The sequence below is a fragment of the Urocampus carinirostris genome, chromosome 16 (assembly GCF_059441175.1).
Source record: "Urocampus carinirostris isolate Australia breed hairy pipefish chromosome 16, RoL_Ucar_1.0, whole genome shotgun sequence".
Lineage (NCBI taxonomy): Eukaryota > Metazoa > Chordata > Actinopteri > Syngnathiformes > Syngnathidae > Urocampus > Urocampus carinirostris.
The window spans coordinates 1,211,921-1,231,479 of NC_142364.1; the positions used below are offsets into that span (position 1 = coordinate 1,211,921).

The window sequence follows — 19,559 nt, forward strand, 5'->3', positions numbered from 1 at the left end:
TCGATAGAATCTGTAATATCATATAAAGACGCTAGAGGTCAGTGTTTCATCACAAATTCGTTTCAAGACCACAATTGGAAGAACGCTAATGACTGGACCGAGAGGAAAGCTCCGGAAATGTTCATAAAATCAATTCATATTTTGTTTTGATATTTTTATGTCGTGCAGAGTGAGAGCATTATATTTAATGGCAGTAATCATTTAGAGAAGGTGCTGTTTCCTTCAAGTTCTATCAAACTCAACTTATTTTACTAAGGAATAAAATAAATGACGTCATCGATTTTTAGAGGAATTTAAATACAAATACGGATAATAAAACACACTAACTTCGCCGGGAATTACACTTTTGTACTTAAAAATATTGTTTTTTTCCATTTGGGAGGACTTATGTCGTCAGTAATAATCTAGAAAAGTGGGGTGAGTGGCCACTGAGGGGCGCTGTTTCCTTCAAGTTCTATCAAACTCAACTTATTTCACTAAGGAATAAAACAAATGACGTCATCGATTTTTAGAGGAATTTAAATACAAATACAAATAATAAAACACACTAATTTCGCCGGGAATTACACTTCTGTACTTAGAAATAATGTTTTTTTCCATTTGGGAGGACTTATGTCGTCAGTAATAATCTAGAAAAGTGGGGTGAGTGGCCACTCTGGGGCGCTGTTTCCTTCAAGTTCTATCAAACTCAATTTATTTGACAAAAGAATAAAACAAATGACGTCATCGATTTTTAGAGGAAGTAAAATACAAAGACGGATAATAAAACACACTAACTTGGCCGGGAATTACACTTCTGTGCTTAGATAAAATTGTTTTTTTTTCCAATTTGAGGACTTATGTACTCAGTATTTCATTTAATTAAAAAAGTTTGATGACAATAACATCAATGACAACATGTGAGAACCTCTAGTACCCAATTCTGAACAGAGAAAAACGCCATTTTGTTTCGAGGCTGTAACACAAATCAAACCACAAGATTTCAAGTAAGAAGAAGTTTTATTCAACAGTGGTTCCTTCGTAATAAATAAACGCGGACTTCATTCATTCCACGCGCTAAAATTCAAAAGGTTATACCCAAAAACACGCGTACGTCAAAGAATTCTATTGCCGTAAGACCGGGACAAAGTATTGCGCTTTTCTTTCTCTCTCCCGCCAAAATATTGCATCGCTAGGTGGCGCTACGCGAATGGGTGCGGGCGGTCGGTCGACATCGGGGAAACCGCCTCCAGGGGGCGATATTGCAGGGATGGCGTCGAGTACAACGTAAAAAGACTGTCTGGATCAACAGAGTAACCTGAGTTTATCTCGTAGTATGAACATTGAAAGTTTGAGTACTTATCGGAACAAGTAAGTATTCTACTCAATTTTGCATCAGTATTCGAACACATCGGAATTCGGCCCGAAAATGGGTGTATTCTTTTATTTTTGCTCAAATTCAAACACTAACAGAAATCTAAACCTGAATGTCTTTGAACAAAGTACTTTTTTTCGGTAGTTGAACGAAAAATCGGAATTTAAATGACATTTTGAAAAAATTTAGTATTCATATTTTGGCTATTTTGGAATGCGTAGGAACGGATTATAATCAATTCTATGTTATCCTATGGGAAAAAATGATTCATTTCGCGAACAAATCAGTATTTGTACACCGATCCGGGACGTTCTTGTCGGGATAATATCTCGTAGTATGAACATCATACAGCGATACCTCCATACGCAAACGAAAAATTGGTATTCGACCTAAAAGTTTGAGTACTTTTTGTGTCAGTATTAGAACGATTAGAATAAGTATTCCCGTAAATTTTGCATCGGTATTTGAACAAATCGTTATTCAGCCCGAAAATGGGTGTATTTTTTTTTTCCTCCAATTCAAACGTAAACAAAAATCAGAACTTGAATGTCTTTGCACTCATCAGTATTCTAAGTACTTTGTTTCTGTACTTGAACGAAAAATCGAAAAAAAATTCGGAAAAAAAATTAGTATTCATTTTCTGGTTATTTCTGAATGCGTTGGAACTGATTCAAATAAATCTTAAATTATCCTATGGGAAAAAATGATTCATTTCGCGAACGAATCCTTTTGGCTATTTTGGAATCCGCTGGAACGGATTCAAATAAATCTAATGTTATCCTACGGGAAAAAATGATTCATTTCACGAACGAATCATTTTGGCTATTTTGGAATGCGTGGGAACTGATTCAAATGAATCTTGTGTGAAAAAATGATTCATTTTGCAAACGAATCATTTTGTCTATTTTGGAATGCGTTGGAACGGATTCAAATAAATCCTATGGGAAAACATGATTCATTCCGCGAACGAATCATTTTGTCTATTTTGGAATGCGTAGGAACAGATTCAAATAAATCTTATGTTATCCTATGAGAAAAAAATGATTCATTTCGCGAACGAATCATTTTGGCTAGTTTAAAATGCCTAGGAACAGATTCAAATAAATCTTATGTTATCCTATGAGAAAAAAATGATTCATTTCGCGAACGAATCATTTTGGCTAGTTTAAAATGCCTAGGAACGGATTCAAATAAATCTTATGTTATCCTATGGGAAAAATGATTCATTTCGCCAACGAATCATTTTGGCTATTTTAAAATGCCTAGGAGCGGAACGGATTCAAATAAATCTTATCTTATCCTATTGGAAAAAATGATTCATTTCGCGAACTAATAATTTTGGCTATTTTGGAATGCATTGGAACAGATTCAAATAAATCTTATGATATCCTATGGGAAAAAAATGATTCGTTTCGCGAACGAATTTTGGCTATTTTGGAATGCGTGGGAACTGATTCAAATGAATCTTGCGGTAAAAAAATGATTCATTTAGCGAACGAATCATTTTGGCCATTTTGGAATGCGTTGGAACGGATTCAAAGAAATCTTATGTTATCCTATGGGGAAAAATGATCCATTTCGCGAACGAATCGGTGTTCGTACACCGATCCGGGACCGAGGTATCGCTGTAGTTTCGTTGGTTGTCTTTCTCACCCTGCTGAAAACGATTCAAGTGGGAGGGGTGGTGGGGGGGGGGCTTTGAGTAGCAGGGCGGCGATGAAAAAAGAAGAGATTAAGGAGGAGTAACATGAAAGGAGAGGAAGGCCCGCAAATGTGCGCATGAGGATAGACAGGAAACTGAGCACCTGTCACCAGTGGGGGAGGGGTTCTTTTTTTATAACCCCCCTTCTCCTCCTCAATAGACCCCCTCATCCCTACACCCACCATGTCTTTTGTGTGGGATCGGAAGGAGTCCTTTAAATTCCTGCTTCCTTCCTGAAGCCGTCTCCTCGGTTTAAAGAGCCGTCGTCTCCATGGCAACTAGGGTTGCAAAATACGGGCATTTATCATTATTATGATCCATCTAATCTACTTTAGAACTCCCGATTTGTATGTATGCGACACAGAAACGTACAGTTTGACTCCGTGAAAGTCTTTAGCTAGGTTTTGTGTCGAGGTACCCCCAATAAATAAACGTAAGGACTCTAAAGCCCTCCAGTGTCGTACCGTGTCTCCCGACCACTCCGAGCAGCCCGATCCAATCTTGCCAATACAGGCCCTTTTTGCTTGTTATTTTTCCATTGGGAACTTTCCAGAGGAGTTTACCGATATAAACACCTATTACAGCAGGGGTCCCCAAACTACGGCCCGTTCCCACATTTGGGTCATACTACCAGCCATAGCGCCATACTACCGGTGATATAGATGACATGTGAAAAGGCACCGGGTTGTATTGCATTATTACACCATCTTTAGTCATGGTACCAGAAAAGAATGATAGAATACAATAGGTTTTTTTTTTTTAAGAGAAAATTCGCCAGAAATATTAAAGTGTGCTGTATCATCTGGTGCTCCAGATAGACCGGAAATATGGTCAATTCAATCTGAAATGCATAATTACAAGGAAATGCTCACCTATGCACGGTAGCCATTTTTGAATGAATCAGGGTCATTATGGAGGTGGATTTTGTTTTTTTAATATGAACTTTTTTGGGGCCTGCAGCCCAGTGGCTAGCGTGAGCGACCAGAGAAGGAAACTGTGGAGAAAAAGTGGAAGATGCCTGAATGACGGGACTCTATGAGGTTCACTTGCATGGCCGACTGTAGAAGGTGAGTGACACTATAGGACAAAGTGTAGCTAGCTATAACAGCGATCCATAGCCCGCAGCCAAGTATCTGATGTGAATGGCTAAAGAAGGAAACTGCTTGAACAAAAGTGGAAGTTGCGGCATCAACAACAACTTCTTTCGCAAGTTGCATCTCCAAAATGTCTGTCGACTATTGATCATTGTCATAAATATGCTAGCTTGCTATTGGATTGCGTCACAGCATCATGAAAATGCAGATATACTATTGGCTGAAGTACCTCCCACAATGCCTTTCTCGTGCGCTTTGTAAAGACTTAGCCGGATGGCAGTAGAATAATGTATTTTTTCACAGTATTTATTCGCTATTCATGTCCCAGGGCTTAGCAATGATGCTAAAGGGAGGAGTAAAAACATGATATACGGTAGCCATTTTTGAATGAATCGAGGTCATTAAGTATTTTGTTTTTTTTAACATGAACTAGGATGTTTTTTTAATGCAACCCTTCCTCCAACTGTAGTTTTGATTTAATGTGCCTTATAGTTTGGTGCGCCTTGTATAAAAAAAAAAAACGAGTAACATTTTGAGGGTGCGCCCTATATTCTGGAAAATACGGTAATGAAAATGATTGTTCCCCTGGTTTTGCAACCCTAACTGCACGAGAGCAAAAAAGTCACGGATGGAAAAAGTTCATCAACAGTGTGTGTCACCTCCGGTCCGACGCACGGTCCGTTTGAGTTTATGGAAGAAGCCGACCGGCCGGGGAGCGTCCCGATTCATCGGCACCCCGGCGAAGTGGTCAGGGGGCTTTGGCGCAGGTAGGCGGGGTTGACCACCGAAACGGGGAAGTTGAAGATAAATGGTGAGGCGGGGGCGGCGGGCGAGGCCGCGCTCGAGGGGCCCTTGGGGGCCAGGAGCGGACTGGCGGCGGCGGCGGCCTCGGCGGCGCAGGAAGTGGCCAGCAGCTGGGATTCGAACTGGAGCAGTTGTCCCATGAAGCTGAAGTTGGGCGAGATGATGGAGCGCCGGCGCCGGACGAACTCGAAGGCTTCGTCCAAACGCACCCGTTTGCGCTTCATCAGGTAGGCCAAGCAGATGGTCGCCGAGCGCGAGATGCCCGCCTGGCAGTGCACCAGGACGCGGCCCCTGGAGTCGCGCACCGAATCTGTAAAAAAGGGTGAAAAAACAGGGGTGAACCCGTAGAAGACGCACCAGCTAGAGTTGTAATCGGCTAACTTTAGCAGCTACCGGGAAGTTTTATCCACATAAAGTGTCGTGGAATAATGAAGTCAGAGCTTATCGACATAATGAGGACACATATGTTTGGACAGGAAAAAAAAAAAAAAAACAATAGCAGTCAGGGGCGGGCCGAGAGGCTAAAAGAGAAGCTAGAGAAGGAAACTGGGGAGGAAAACAGAAAGACCCTGAATGACAGAACTGAGCAATGTTCGCACAATAGGGCAAACCACTAAACCCTTAGCTAGCTTTATTCGGAACGGAGCGGACAACAATAAGAATAGCAGCTAACAACGAGACTAAGCCCCTTACCCAATGGCTAGAGAATGAAACAGTGGAAACGAATGAAGCCTGAATGAATGAACTCAATGACATTCACTTGCATGACTAGCTGTGGAAGGTGACTGACACTGAAGGACAAAGCAGGAGCAGCTAACAAAGAGAGCTAGTAACAGCACGCAATAGCCTACAGCAAAGTGACTAAAAAGTGGCTAGAGAGGAAAACTGGAAACAAAGTTGAATAAGCCTGATTAACGGAACTCAGCGATAGTTGCTTGCAAAACCAGCTATGCAAGAAGATCGAAGCAGTAGCAGCTAATAAAAACAATAGCAGCTAGCAGCCTTTAGCCAAGTGGCTAAAATGAGGGGCTAGAGAAGAAAACAGTGGAATAAAGTGTCAGATGTGGCGTTTTTTAAAGCCAGGGTTTATTTTTTTCTAATACTTGTCCGTTATCAGTTTGATAACTATCTGCTCGCTAATGATCGTGCAATCTTCAGGGTACATTCTGTAATATTTGACCACTAGAGGGCATTGTGTTGTCTAAGGCGAAAGACAACCAGTGCCAAATGCAGCAAGATGCCAGACAAACCTAGTAAGCATGGATTTCTCCGCCCAAGAATATTAATAACAAATAACATTGGAATGATAGTTCGTGTATATATATTTTTCCCCATCAGGGGGCACACATTACGCACTGCCCCTTTAACATTTCTCAAACACAGTTTTCACATTGATTGATTTGGAGCGGTCGTTCTACAGGAGGTTTTACGGTAATTGTTGAGTAACAGAATGTTCTCTCTGCAGCAGCCAAAATGAGTCACCGGACACAGCAGTTACCCATGACACATATCGGCACGTACGCCCACGGCGTCCCCAATCTACTTTACTTTGTCTCCAGCTGGCCATAACCTGGAGCCTTGTGGCTAAATGGACTGGCTGGAGAATGAAACAGTGGAAACAGAGGAAGGGGGAATATGCCTGACCGACAAAACTCAGGATGTTTACTTGCAAAATCGACTATGGAATACAGGTGACGCTGAGGAACAAAGCAGGAGTAGATACCGATAAATATAACAATAGAGGTGGGTGGCTAGAGAATGAAACAGTGGTAAAAAGTGCAAGATGCCTGAATGACGGGACTCTATGAGGTTCACTTGCATGACCAACTGTGGAAGGCGAGTGACACTGAAAGACAAAGCATGAGCAGATAACGATAAATATAACAATAGAGGTGGGTGGCTAGAGAATGAAACAGTGGTAAAAATTGCAAGATGCCTGAATGACGGGACTCTTTGAAGTTCACTTGCATGACCAACTGTGGAAGGCGAGTGACACTGAAAGACGAAGTATGAGTAGATAGATAAATATAACAATAGAGGAGGGTGGCTAGAGAATGAAACAGTGGTAAAAAGTGGAAGATGCCTAAATGACGGGACTCTATGAGGTTCACTTGGAAGGCGAGGGACACTGAAGGACCAAGCAAGGGAAGCTAACAATAACAGTAGCTGCTAGCGGCGAGCAATGGCCTGCAGCCTTGTGACTAAAAGGAGTGGCTCAAGAATGAAACAGTGGAAGAAAGGGGGAATACGCCTGAATGACGGAACTCAGGATGTTTACTCGCATTATCAACCGTGGAATACAGGTGACAAAGAGGAACAAAGCAGGAGCCTCTAACAAAAGTGGCTGGGGGCGAGCCATAGCAAAGTGGCTAGAGAATGAAAGAGTAAAATAAGTGAAAAAAATGCCCGGATGCCGGAACTCAGGATGTTTACTTGTATAATCAACTGTGGAATACAGATGACACTGAGGAAAGCAGGGGCCTAGGGGCGCGTCATAGCCCACAGCAAAGCGGCTAGAGAATGAAACAGGTAAAAAAAATGAAAAATGCCAGGATGACTGGACCCAAAGATGTTCACTTGCATTACAAGCTGTGGAGGGCGAGTGACACTGAAGGACGAAGCAGGAGCAGATAACGATAAATATAACAATAGAGGCGAGTGGCTAGAGAATGAAACAGTGGTAAAAGTGGAAGCTGCCTAAATGACGGGACTCTCTGAAGTTCACTTGCATGACCAACTGTGGAAGGCAAGTGACGCTAACAATAACAGTAGCTGTTAGCGGCAAGCAATGGCCTGCAGCTCAGTGGCTAACGTGAGTGGCTGGAGAAGGAAACTGTGGAGAAAAAGTGGAAGATGCCTAAATGACGACTCTATGAGGTTCATTTGCATGACAAACTGTAGAAGTTGAGTGACACTATAGGACAAAGTAAGTGTAGCTAGCTATAACAATAGCATCAATCCATAGCCTGCAGCCAAGTATCTGACGTGAATGGCTAAAGAAGGAAACTGTGGTTGAACAAAAGTGGAAGTTGCGGCATCAACAACTTATTTCGCAAGTTACTTCTCCAAGGTGTCTGTCGACTATTGGTCATTGTCATAAAATGCTAGCCTGCTATTGGATTGAGTCACAGCATCATGAAAATGCAGATATACTCTTGGCTCAACTACCTCCCACAATGCCTTTCTCGTGTGCCTCGTAAGAACTTAGCCAGACGGCAATAGGATAGATAGATGTCTAGATAGATAGATAGGTGTCTAGATAGATAAATAGATAGATAGATCAATAGATAGATAGATTTCTAGATAGAGATAGATGTCTAGATAGAGATAGATGTCTAGATAGAGATAGATGTCTAGATAGAGATAGATGTCTAGATAGATAGATAGATGATTAGATAGATGTCTAGATAGAGATAGATGTATAGATAAATAGATAGATGATTAGATAGATGTCTAGATAGATAGATGTCTAGATAGATAGAGATAGATGTCTAGATAGAGATAGATGTCTAGATAGATGTCTAGATAGAGATAGATGTCTAGATAGATGTCTAGATAGATGTCTAGATAGAGATAGATGTCTAGATAGATGTCTAGATAGAGATAGATGTCTAGATAGATAGATGTTTAGATAGATAGAGATAAAGATAGATAGAGATAGATAGATAGAGAGATAATGTATTTTTTCCAAAGTATTTATTCGCTTCATGTCCCAAGGTTTAGCAATGATGCTAAAGGGAGGAGTAAAAACACGATAACCATGGAAACGAAGATGTACGTGACTCACCGATGAATTCGATGGCCTCGAGGAACCAGGAGCTGATGTCCTCCTTGTGGTTGTCCTCCACGGGAATGGATTTGTAGAGGTAAGCGCCCTCGAAGTGGTTGGGGCAGTCGGAGGAGACGTTGAGGAGGGCGGAGATGCCCACGCCGTCCAGGACTTCCTTCTTGGAAGCGTGAAGAGCGCTGCCCAGGTAGAGGAAGGGCAGGATCTCCACCGGACCGCCCTGAGATGACAAGGAGCAAGAAGATCCATTTCCTCAAAATCCATTATCCTTCGAAAAATCGGGGGGTGTCGAATGTTGAAACGCGGCGAAGCACAAGAAAACAATGAGCTGCAGTTGGAAATATGTCCACTGGATAGTGCCCAAGCCAGGCTAAGCCACTCCCAAAAGCACCCGGAGCTGTGTTTTTTTGCTTTCTCTTACTCGTCTCATTTTGTCGCTTTTCCTTATCCCCAATTTCTATCTCTCTTTTATATTTCTCTCTCTCTCTCTCCCCCTCTCAAATCCTTGTCTCTCTCTTTTTATTCTCTCTCTTGAATCATTTTCTCTCTCCCTCTCTCTCTTTTTGAATCATGTTCTCTCTCTCTCTCTCTCTCTCTCGAATCATTTTCTCTCTCTCTCTCGAATCATTTTCTCTCTCTCTCTTGAATCATTTTCTCTCTCTCTCTCTCGAATCATTTTCTCTCTCTCTCTCTCTCTCTTGAATCATTTTCTTTCTCTCTCGAATCATTTTCTCTCTCTCTCGAATCATTCTCTCTCGAATCATTTTCACTCTCTCTCTCTCGAATCATTGTCTCTCTCTCTCTCTCTCGAATCATTGTCTCTCTCTCTTTTAACTCTTTCTCTTGAATCCTTGTCTCTTTTATCTCTCTCTCTCTTGAATCCTTGATTCTCCCTTTTATTTTTCTCTCTCTCTCTCTATATATATATATATATTGCTCACTCTCTCTCTGTCTCTCTCGAATCATTGTCTCTCTCTCTCTTATAACTCTTTCTTGAATCCTTGTCTCTTTTATCTCTCTCTCTCTTGAATCCTTGATTCTCCCTTTTGTTTTTCTCTCTCTCTTTCTTGAATCCTTGGGTCTCTCTTTTATCTCTCTCTCTCTCTGTCTCTGTCTCTCCCTCCCTCCCTCTCTCTTTCTCTCCTTCTTACTTTTTTGGGGTTATACATGATTAAATACATGAGTTCATTTTTCTCTCTTCTCCAACATTCGTCTTCTTTCTTGCCAGCTAGCTAACTTTGTTTTGAGTTTTCTGTCCGGCTATTTAGATGTCTTTTCACACTTTTAGCTAGCAATTTAGCGAGCTAGTTTTACCCGCTTAGCTTTCAGGCTAACTATCAAGCTACCTTTTTAGCGAGCTAACTCGCTAAGTTGCTATTTGTGATAAGTGGGTGACCTTTATGCTAATTAGTAACAAAAACGAGCTAAATGCTTGAAAAACACAGATATACTGTATATTAGCCGTCTTGCTCGCTCTTTCCCGTTCGCTCATTTTTCCCTCCGTTTTTTATCTTTTACTTCCGTCGTCCTTTCCCCCTCTCCGTTATTCTCTCTCTTTCGCCCTTGGATCTAGGGGCCCCATTGTGCGCAGGGGAAATGAGACGCATGTGACTGCTAGTTTGGCGCCAAATCAGCGCTAGAGGAAGGGGGCGGAAGTGGCGCCTCGCTAGCGAAGCTAATCGCTAACGGCGGCGGGGCCGCCTTTGAGCAAGGCATACCGCTGCCGGGTTAGGATTCCAACGCCGTTTAAAGGTCCAAGTACTGCTCGGCGCTATTGCTATTAGCGCATGCTAATTAGCCATTTATTAATAATACCGATAAAAACTTAAATAGCTCGCTCACCTTTAACAAAAAAATTCTCAGACCTGGCTGTAGTTCTCCAATCAGGACAGCTTCTGCTATACTGGCTCCACCCTAAGTCACTCATCCAATCAGAAAACGCGGGGATGGGTAGTGTCCAAAACAGAAGGCAGGACATAGGGAGGGAGAGGCTTGTCTGCATCTGAGCCTTAATAACCCAGTTTTAAATACATTGAGTAAAATGCCGATACCAGTCCTATTCCTTCATATCTGTACCGATAATCGGTTAATATAAAAAAAGGGAAAAGAGTATATGCAAACAAAGTCGTAAATGATGCGATGCGGTGAAAAATATGAGGTCTAGCGCCCCCACCTGGTCGTGATGCGGCGTGCCGCAGGAAGAACAACTAGAGTCGGCGCTGGACTGGCTGCTGAGCGGAGGCAACGATTTGGTCTTCAGACAAAATTCCGGATATTCCGAGGAGAACCTCTCGTAGCCGCCTGCAAAACAAAACTTGATTTCATGTTCTGTACTTTCATGTTATGTGCCTCGGTGATTTCGGTGAAATTTCGATATTTGATGGCTAAAAGATATGGAGCAAAGAGTGATTGGGAGTCTATTGTTCCATCAACGGTGAGTATATGTGTCCTGTGTTGTCTTACTTTCATGTTTTGTTAGTTAGTGTCCCGATATATCCTGCGTTGTTGTTTGTTTAGTTACACATTGCATGCTGGCATTAGATTTTATAGTCTCGTCATTCTGGCGCTGGTGGTTTTGTCAACGTGTCAGAATCGATCTACTTTCATGTTTTGTACTGTATGTTTTGTACTGTTCTTTGGTATCGGAAAAAGGGTTACAATCTACGTGTCAGAGTGTTCCTTTCTTCCTTTTGATTTTGTGTTTTCTTTAGTTGGAACTTGCTAGTTTTCATATTCCAAGGTGTCTTACTTTCATGTTTTGTTAGTGTCCCGATATATCCCGCGATGTTGTTTGTTTTGTTACACATTTAGTGCCTGTATTAGATTTTATGGTCTCGTCATTCTGGCGCTCCTGGTTTTGTCAACGTGTCAGAATTGATCTACTTTCATGTTTTGTACTGTTCTTTGGTATCGGAACATTCTGAAGTGTTACATTCTACGTGTCAGAGTGTTCCTTTCTTCCTTTTGATTTCGTGTTTCCTTTAGTTAGAACTTGCTGGTTTTCATATTCCAAGGTGTCTTACTTTCATGTTTTGTTGGTTAGTGTCCCAACATATCCCGCGTTGTTGTTAGTTACACCTTGCGTGCCTGCATTAGATTTTATGGTTTATTGTCATCCTGGCGCACGTCATTTTGTGTACGTGTCAGAATCCATCTACTTTCATGTTTTGTACTGTAACAAGTCTTTGGTATTGGAACATTGTGTCGTGTTACAATCTACGTGTCAAAGTGTTCCTTTAATCTTTTTGATTTCCTGTTTTCTTTAGTTAGAAGTAGCTAGTTTTAATATTCAAACGTGTCTTACTTTCATGTTTTTGTTTTCCATTTAGTCTTCCAAAATATACATAGTTGTCAACCTTTCATGTTTTTGTACTTTAGATGCTACCTAGTTAGTCTGGATTATGTTTCGTGGTCTTACTCATTTGTTTTTCTAACTGTGCTTTTCATGTTTGGATCATTTAGATCATGCTTGTATTCCAACAAATTCAGTGTCTGCGCTCTTTCATGTTTTGTGATGTAAGAGCTTCTTAGTGTTGGAGCATTATAAAGCTGTTCCATTCACACGTGAGTATGTTCACTGCGTCTATTTTTTGGGCCAACATATAGATTGTTGTCAACCTTTCTGGTTGTTGTACTTTAACTGCGACCTAGTTAGTCTGAATTATGTTTCATGGTCTGTGATTTTCATGTTTCGATCATTTAGATCAAGCTTGTATTCCAACAAGTGTCTGCTTCTTTCATGTTTTGTTATGTAAAAGCTTCTTAGTGTTGGAGCATTGTAAGGCATATTCACTGCGTCCTTTTTTGGTATTTTGTTTGGTTAGAATTCGTGAGTAATCCAATATATATTTCTTTCATGTGTTGTTTAGCTAATTAGTCAAATTTGATGTCTGCTTTCTTTCACGTTTTGTTATGTAAGAGCTTCTTCGTGTTAAAGCATTGTAAAGCATATTCACTGCGTCCTTTTTTTTGGGGGGTATTTTGTTCAGTTAGAATTTGTAAGTAATCCAATATATTTTTTTCCTTTCATGTGTTGTTTAGCTAATTAGTCAAATTCGATGTCTGCTTTCTTTCACGTTTTGTTATGTAAGAGCTTCTTCGTGTTGGAGCATTGTAAACCATATTCACTGCGTCCTTTTTTTGGAGGGTATTTTGTTCAGTTAGAATTTGTTAGTAAGCCAATATCTTTTTTCCTTTCATGTGTTGTTTAGCTAATTAGTCAAATTCGACGTCTGCTTTCTTTCACGTTTTGTTATGTAAGAGCTTGTTAGTGTTGGAGCATTATACAGCATAATCACTGCGTTCTTTTTTGGGGGTATTTTGTTCAGCTAGAATTCGCTAGTAATCCATTATATTTTTTTCTTTTCATGTGTTGTTTAGCTAGTTAGTCTTCCAACATATAGATTGTTGTCAACCTTTCATGTTTTTGTTCATTAACTGTCGTATATTCCATGGTCTCACTCGTTTGTGTTCCATGTTTTGATCATTAAACTTTTTGCGGAAATCTCAATTTGGCCCAACCTCACTCGGACCCTAGCTCCGGCGGCCCCCAAGATAAAGTGAGTTTGAGAGCCCCGGTTTACGGGATGGGGGTTTTCATTTCCCAGAAAAAAACACAAACACACGGGAACAAAACAAGAAAGGTGACTCAGATGACGACGAGTGCGCAGGAAAGAAGACTTCCATGAAAGCAAATGTTGATTTTGGAAGCGCTTCCTCTCTGCGGCGTACTCCAAGCGAGCGTCCGGATCACGCCACGGAAAACGACGCTAGCAGCAAGAGGACCGAAACGATTTTTAGGATGTTAATAAGAGGAAGGGAATCGAACCCTGCAACCGAGCGAGCAGAGACGCAAAACGGACGTCGGAGAGTGAGCCATAAACGTGTCCAAAATCAGCCGTTTTATTGACGCTGTTCGTACGCATTTTTCCAATTTCAAGCAGTTTTTAAAGGGACAGTGTGAGTAAGAAACCTTCCCTCTGTAAATGAAGGGCTGAGAAAACAAAAATAGGAAAAATAATTCATTGATGTGACTGAGTCGCAGTAGTTTGTTTTTTTCCTTGTTATTTTTAGCACTTGTTTTTAGTTTCACATCTAGTAGTCAAATATTACACTGTGCCTTTTCTCTTGTTATCCTGTTTCCTCTAGTTTCTATTTTTTCTACTTTTTTCTCTTTCTTTCACAAAAGTGTGTGCATTTGTTACTTTGAGTCTCAGTAGTTTGTATTTTAGCAGTTGTTTCTGGTTTCACGACTCAATACAGCAACAATAACATCGAAGGGTTAAATATTACTCACTGTCCCTTTTCTGTTTCCTTTCTCTTTTTTATTTGATGTTTTACCTGTTTCGTTCATTTTCTATTTTTTTTCCTTAATTTATTTGGTTTGATTTCTTTTTTCCCCTGGTTTTTCTCCCTTCCTTTTCCTCTTTGTCTCCTTTTTTGTTTTTCATTTATTTCCCAAATCATTTTCCTTTATCCATTTTGTTTTACTTTACTTCTTTCCTTTTTTATTTTGATTTCTTCCCTTTCCTGTTGTTTTTTTTTTTTACTCCTGTCACTTTTCTTTTATATTTTGCCTGTGTTGTTGATTTTTTTACCCCTTTTACCTCTACTTGTCTCCTTTCTCATCCATCTTTTTTGTTGTTTCCTTTTTTCTCCATTTTTTTCCTTTTCTTCTGTCTCCTTACTCTTTTTCGGTGGTATTTGATCATTTTGAGTCTCTGTACTTTGTATCTGCAATTCACGTTTTTTTTCCAATTTTCCCTACACAATACAGCAACATCTAAGGGTCAAATTTTACTCACTGTTCCTTTTCTGTCTCCTTTCTCTTTTTCATTAGATGTTTTACTCATTCCTTCCATTTTCTATTTTTTCCTTTCTCATTTCCCCGTTTTTCTCCCTTTTTTCCTCTTCGTCCATCTCCTTTCTTGTTTTTCATTTATTTCCCATTTCATTTTTCTTTATCTATTTTGTTTTACTTGACTTCTTTTGTTTTCTATTTTGTTTTTTTCCTTTTCCCGTTGTTCTTCTGACTCCTTTTACTTTTATTTTATATTTTGCCTGTGTTGCTGATTTTTTTTCCCTTTACTTGTCTCCTTTCTCCTTTTCCATCTATCCTTTCCATTATCTTGTTTTGTTTTTTCCTTTTCTTCTGTCACCCTACTCTTTTTCGTTTTTGATGGTATTTGATCATTTTGAGTCTCTGCACTTTGTATCCGTGATTCACTCGGTTTTTTTCCAATTTTCCCTACACAACACAGCGACATCTCGCGGTGAAATACGTCACACTGCCCCTTTAAAAAAAACAAACGGAGGCCATCTTTCTCACGGCGTACCTTTGAGGAAGTAGACCCGCTCGGCGGCGGAGGAATCCCCGCCGAGCGCGTTGAGCGCCAGGCCGGCGGTGCTGTCCTCCTTGAGCGCTTCGGCCTCGGCGCTCCTCTCGTCGTAGAGCACCACCGCCGAGTACATGCCGGAGCGCAGGCGGCCGCGGACTTCGGCGTCCCCGGGCAGCAGTTGCTCCAGGCTGAGCGCCGAACCTTTGGCCCGCCGGCGGACGATGCTGTTGCAGCGGGCGTTGACGGCTCCGCGGACGTGTCCGGCGCTGAAGGCGAGGAAGGAGCGGCAGTCGAGCAGCAGGCAGCGGCCGCCTTCCTCCTTCAAAAGGCGCTTCAGGAGCGGGCACTCCATTTCGCGGAGGTCCTCCATCGAAGGCGAGGTGGGGTGGCGGAGGTCCCGGAGCGTCGTGGTCCCTAAGCGGGCATCCCGGAGCTCGTCGTGCGGCGCACTAGCTTCCTTTTCCGTTGTTTTTTTGTGAATGAGGAGAGTGGCGTCGAGGCGGATGTGACGTCATGGTTGGCGGGCCAATCAGAGGCCGGCTTGTCTCGCGCCCCCTTCGGCCATTCATATCCATTCTCGTCCGGGTATCTTTTCTAGAACTTGCTTTTTGATTGTTTTTGTTGCAAACGATTATTTACATGAAATGACTTTAAAAAGGGGCAAATAATGCAGAGAAAAAGAGGAAGCAAAGAAGAAAAAAGAGAGAAAACAGTAAGAAAAAGGGCATGAAAAGAATGAAGTGAAACGAGAAACAAAAGGAGAAAAAGAAAAATGAGAAACAAAAGGAAAAGTAAGGAAGAGCAATGAAAAAAGAAACAGAAGAAAAAAAAGAAACAAAAGGGAAAGGAGAGAAAAAGCAATGAAAAAAGAAACGGAAGAAAAAGAAACAAAAGGGAAAGGAAAGAAAAAGCAACGAAAAAAGAAACAGAAGATTTCACATGAAATTACTTTAAAAAGGGGCAAATAAAGCAGAGAAAAAGAGGAAGCAAAGAAGAAAAAAAGACAGAAAAAGTATTAAAAGGGAAAAGAGCATGAAAAGTATGAAGTAAAACGAGAAACAAAAGAAGAGAAAAAGGAAAAAAAAGAAACAAAAGGGAAAGGAAAGAAAAAGCAACGAAAAAAGAAACAGAAGAAAAAAAAACAAAAGGAAAAGGAAAGAAAAAGCAAGGAAAAAGAAACAGAAGAAAAACAAAACAGCAGGAACAAAGAAACAAACATTTGTTTTTAGCTAGGTTTCATATCAAGGCCGCAATCCCCGATGACGTTGTCGCCTGCTACCAGTGACCGAGACGTTTTCGAATTAGAGACGAAACAGAGATCGATCACGTTTTTGCTCAACAATAACACAAAATATATCAACAAGCTGCTCATTTTCCCACAACATCTTCCGATATCAAGTTTCTCGACACAGTTTGCGGCGAACGAGCGCCACACAGCAAAAAACAAAACCAAAAAAGCCATTTGCATCTTGTGTCACGCAGCCCTCCGTCAGGTATTTGCATGTTGATCCGGTTTCCGTGGCGACGGGAGCAAATAGCAAAAACAATCCTCGGCTTTTATTGCAAAACGCGTGACCGACATTCCTCCGGAAGCCGAAAGGGCCTAACGAGAAACCCTCGCTCGCAAATTAACCGGATTCTTTCGTGGAAATCCTCACCGTGGTCCTCTTTTTTTGCCAAGAATAGCCCGCATTCGACCCTCTTCCGGTCAAAATGACCCGAAACGGTGTTAAAAATCCCCCTAACTCACCTAAATGACTTTTATTTGACTACCAAATTTCATGACTTTTCCTAAATTAGCGAGAGGCGAGCCATAGCCAAGTGGTTAACATGAGCGGCTAGAGGAGGAAACAGTGGAAAATGTGGATGATGACCTGGAAAACTCAGAAACATTCGCGTCCAATACCAGCCTTAAAGGTGTCGCTGAAGGACAAAGAGAGACCATCTGAAAATAACAATAGCGGCGAGAGGCAAGCCATAGCCAAGTGGTTAACATGAGCGGCTAGAGAAGGAAACAGTGGAAAATGTGGATAATAACCTGAAAAACTCAGAAACATTTGCGTGCAATACCAGCCTTAAAAAGTGTCGCTGAAGGACCAAGACAGAACATCTGAAAATAACAATAGCGGCGAGAGGCAAGCCATAGCCAAGTGGTTAACATGAGCGGCTAGAGAAGGAAACAGTGGAAAATGTGGATAATAACCTGAAAAACTCAGAAACATTTGCGTCCAATACCAGCCTTAAAGGTGTCCTGAAGGTCAAAGGGAGACCATCTGAAAATAACAATAGCGGCTAGAGGCGACCCATAGTCAAGCGGTTAACATGAGCGGCTAGAGGAGGAAACAGTGAAAAATGTAGTTGATGACCTTAAAGACGGAACACGGAAACATTTGCGTGCAATACTAGCCTTAAAGGTGTCGCTGAAGGACAAAGAGAGACCATCTGAAAATAACAATAGTGGCTAGAAGAGACCCATAGCCAAGTGGTTAACATGAGTGGCTAGAGGAGGAAACAGTGGAAAATGCAGATGATTACCTGGGAGACGGAACTCAGAAACATTCGCGTGCAATACCAGCCTTAAAGGTGTCGCTGAAGGACAAAGAGAGACCATCTGAAAATAACAATAGCGGCTAGAGGCGAGCCATGGCCAAGTGGTTAACATGAGTGGCTAGAGGAGGAAACAGTGGAAAATGCGGATCATGACCTGAAAGACAGAACTCAGAAACATTTGCGTGCAATACCAGCCTTAAAGGTGTCGCTGAAGGACAAAGAGAGACCATCTGAAAATAACAATAGCGGCTAGAGGAGCGCCATAGCCAAGTGGTTAACATGAGTGGCTAGGGGAGGAAACAGTGGAAAATGCAGATGATTACCTGGGAGACGGAACTCAGAAACATTTGCATGCAATACCAGCCTTAAAGGTGTCGCTGAAGGACAAAGAGAAACCATCTGAAAATAACAATAGCGGCGAGAGGCGAGCCATAGCCAAGTGGTTAAAATGAGCGGCTAGAGGAGGAAACAGTGGAAAATGCGCATCATGACCTGAAAAACTCAAAAACATTCTTGTCCAATACCAGCCTTAAAGGTGTCGCTGAAGGACAAAGAGAAACCATCTGAAAATAACAATAGCGGCGAGAGGCGAGCCATAGCCAAGTGGTTAAAATGAGCGGCTAGAGGAGGAAACAGTGGAAAATGCGGATCATGACCTGAAAAACTCAAAAACATTCTTGTCCAATACCAGCCTTAAAGGTGTCGCTGAAGGACAAAGTAAGACCATCTGAAAATAACAATAGCGGCGAGAGGCGAGCCATAGCCAAGTGGTTAACATGAGCGGCTAGAGAAGGAAACAGTGGAAAATGTGGATAATAACCTGAAAAACTCAGAAACATTTGCGTCCAATACCAGCCTTAAAGGTGTCCTGAAGGTCAAAGGGAGACCATCTGAAAATAACAATAGCGGCTAGAGGCGACCCATAGTCAAGCGGTTAACATGAGAGGCTAGAGGAGGAAACAGTGAAAAATGTAGTTGATGACCTTAAAGACGGAACACGGAAACATTTGCGTGCAATACCAGCCTTAAAGGTGTCGCTGAAGGACAAAGAGAGACCATCTGAAAATAACAATAGTGGCTAGAAGAGACCCATAGCCAAGTGGTTAACATGAGTGGCTAGAGGAGGAAACAGTGGAAAATGCAGATGATTACCTGGGAGACGGAACTCAGAAACATTCGCGTGCAATACCAGCCTTAAAGGTGTCGCTGAAGGACAAAGAGAGACCATCTGAAAATAACAATAGCGGCTAGAGGCGAGCCATAGCCAAGTGGTTAACATGAGCGGCTAGAGGAGGAAACAGTGGAAAATGTGGATCATGACCTGAAAAACTCAGAAACATTTGCGTGCAATACCAGCCTTAAAAAGTGTCGCTGAAGGACCAAGACAGAACATCTGAAAATAACAATAGCGGCGAGAGGCAAGCCATAGCCAAGTGGTTAACATGAGCGGCTAGAGAAGGAAACAGTGGAAAATGTGGATAATAACCTGAAAAACTCAGAAACATTTGCGTCCAATACCAGCCTTAAAAGTGTCCTGAAGGTCAAAGGGAGACCATCTGAAAATAATAGCGGCGAGAGGCGAGCCATAGCCAAGTGGTTAACATGAGCGGCTAGAGGAGGAAACAGTGGAAAATGTGGATGATGACCAGAAAGACGGAACTCAGAAACATTCGCGTGCAATACCAGCCTTAAAGGTGTCCTGAAGGTCAAAGGGAGACCATCTGAAAATAACAATAGCGGCTAGAGGCGACCCATAGTCAAGCGGTTAACATGAGCGGCTAGAGGAGGAAACAGTGAAAAATGTAGTTGATGACCTTAAAGACGGAACACGGAAACATTTGCGTGCAATACTAGCCTTAAAGGTGTCGCTGAAGGACAAAGAGAGACCATCTGAAAATAACAATAGTGGCTAGAAGAGACCCATAGCCAA

General features: G+C 41.7%; 1 protein-coding gene across 1 annotated transcript; it reads right to left on the minus strand.

The window, feature by feature from the left end:
- Window positions 1-1,331: 1,331 nt before the first annotated feature.
- dusp4 (dual specificity phosphatase 4) lies at window positions 1,332-15,953 on the minus strand. Its single transcript, XM_088355848.1, has 4 exons — window positions 15,077-15,953; window positions 10,915-11,042; window positions 8,742-8,961; window positions 1,332-5,264 (listed from the first exon to the last, which is right to left on the minus strand). The coding sequence occupies exons 1-4, from the start codon at window positions 15,447-15,449 to the stop codon at window positions 4,876-4,878; spliced, it is 1,110 nt and encodes a 369-aa protein (XP_088211974.1). The 5' UTR covers window positions 15,450-15,953; the 3' UTR covers window positions 1,332-4,875.
- Window positions 15,954-19,559: the final 3,606 nt, after the last annotated feature.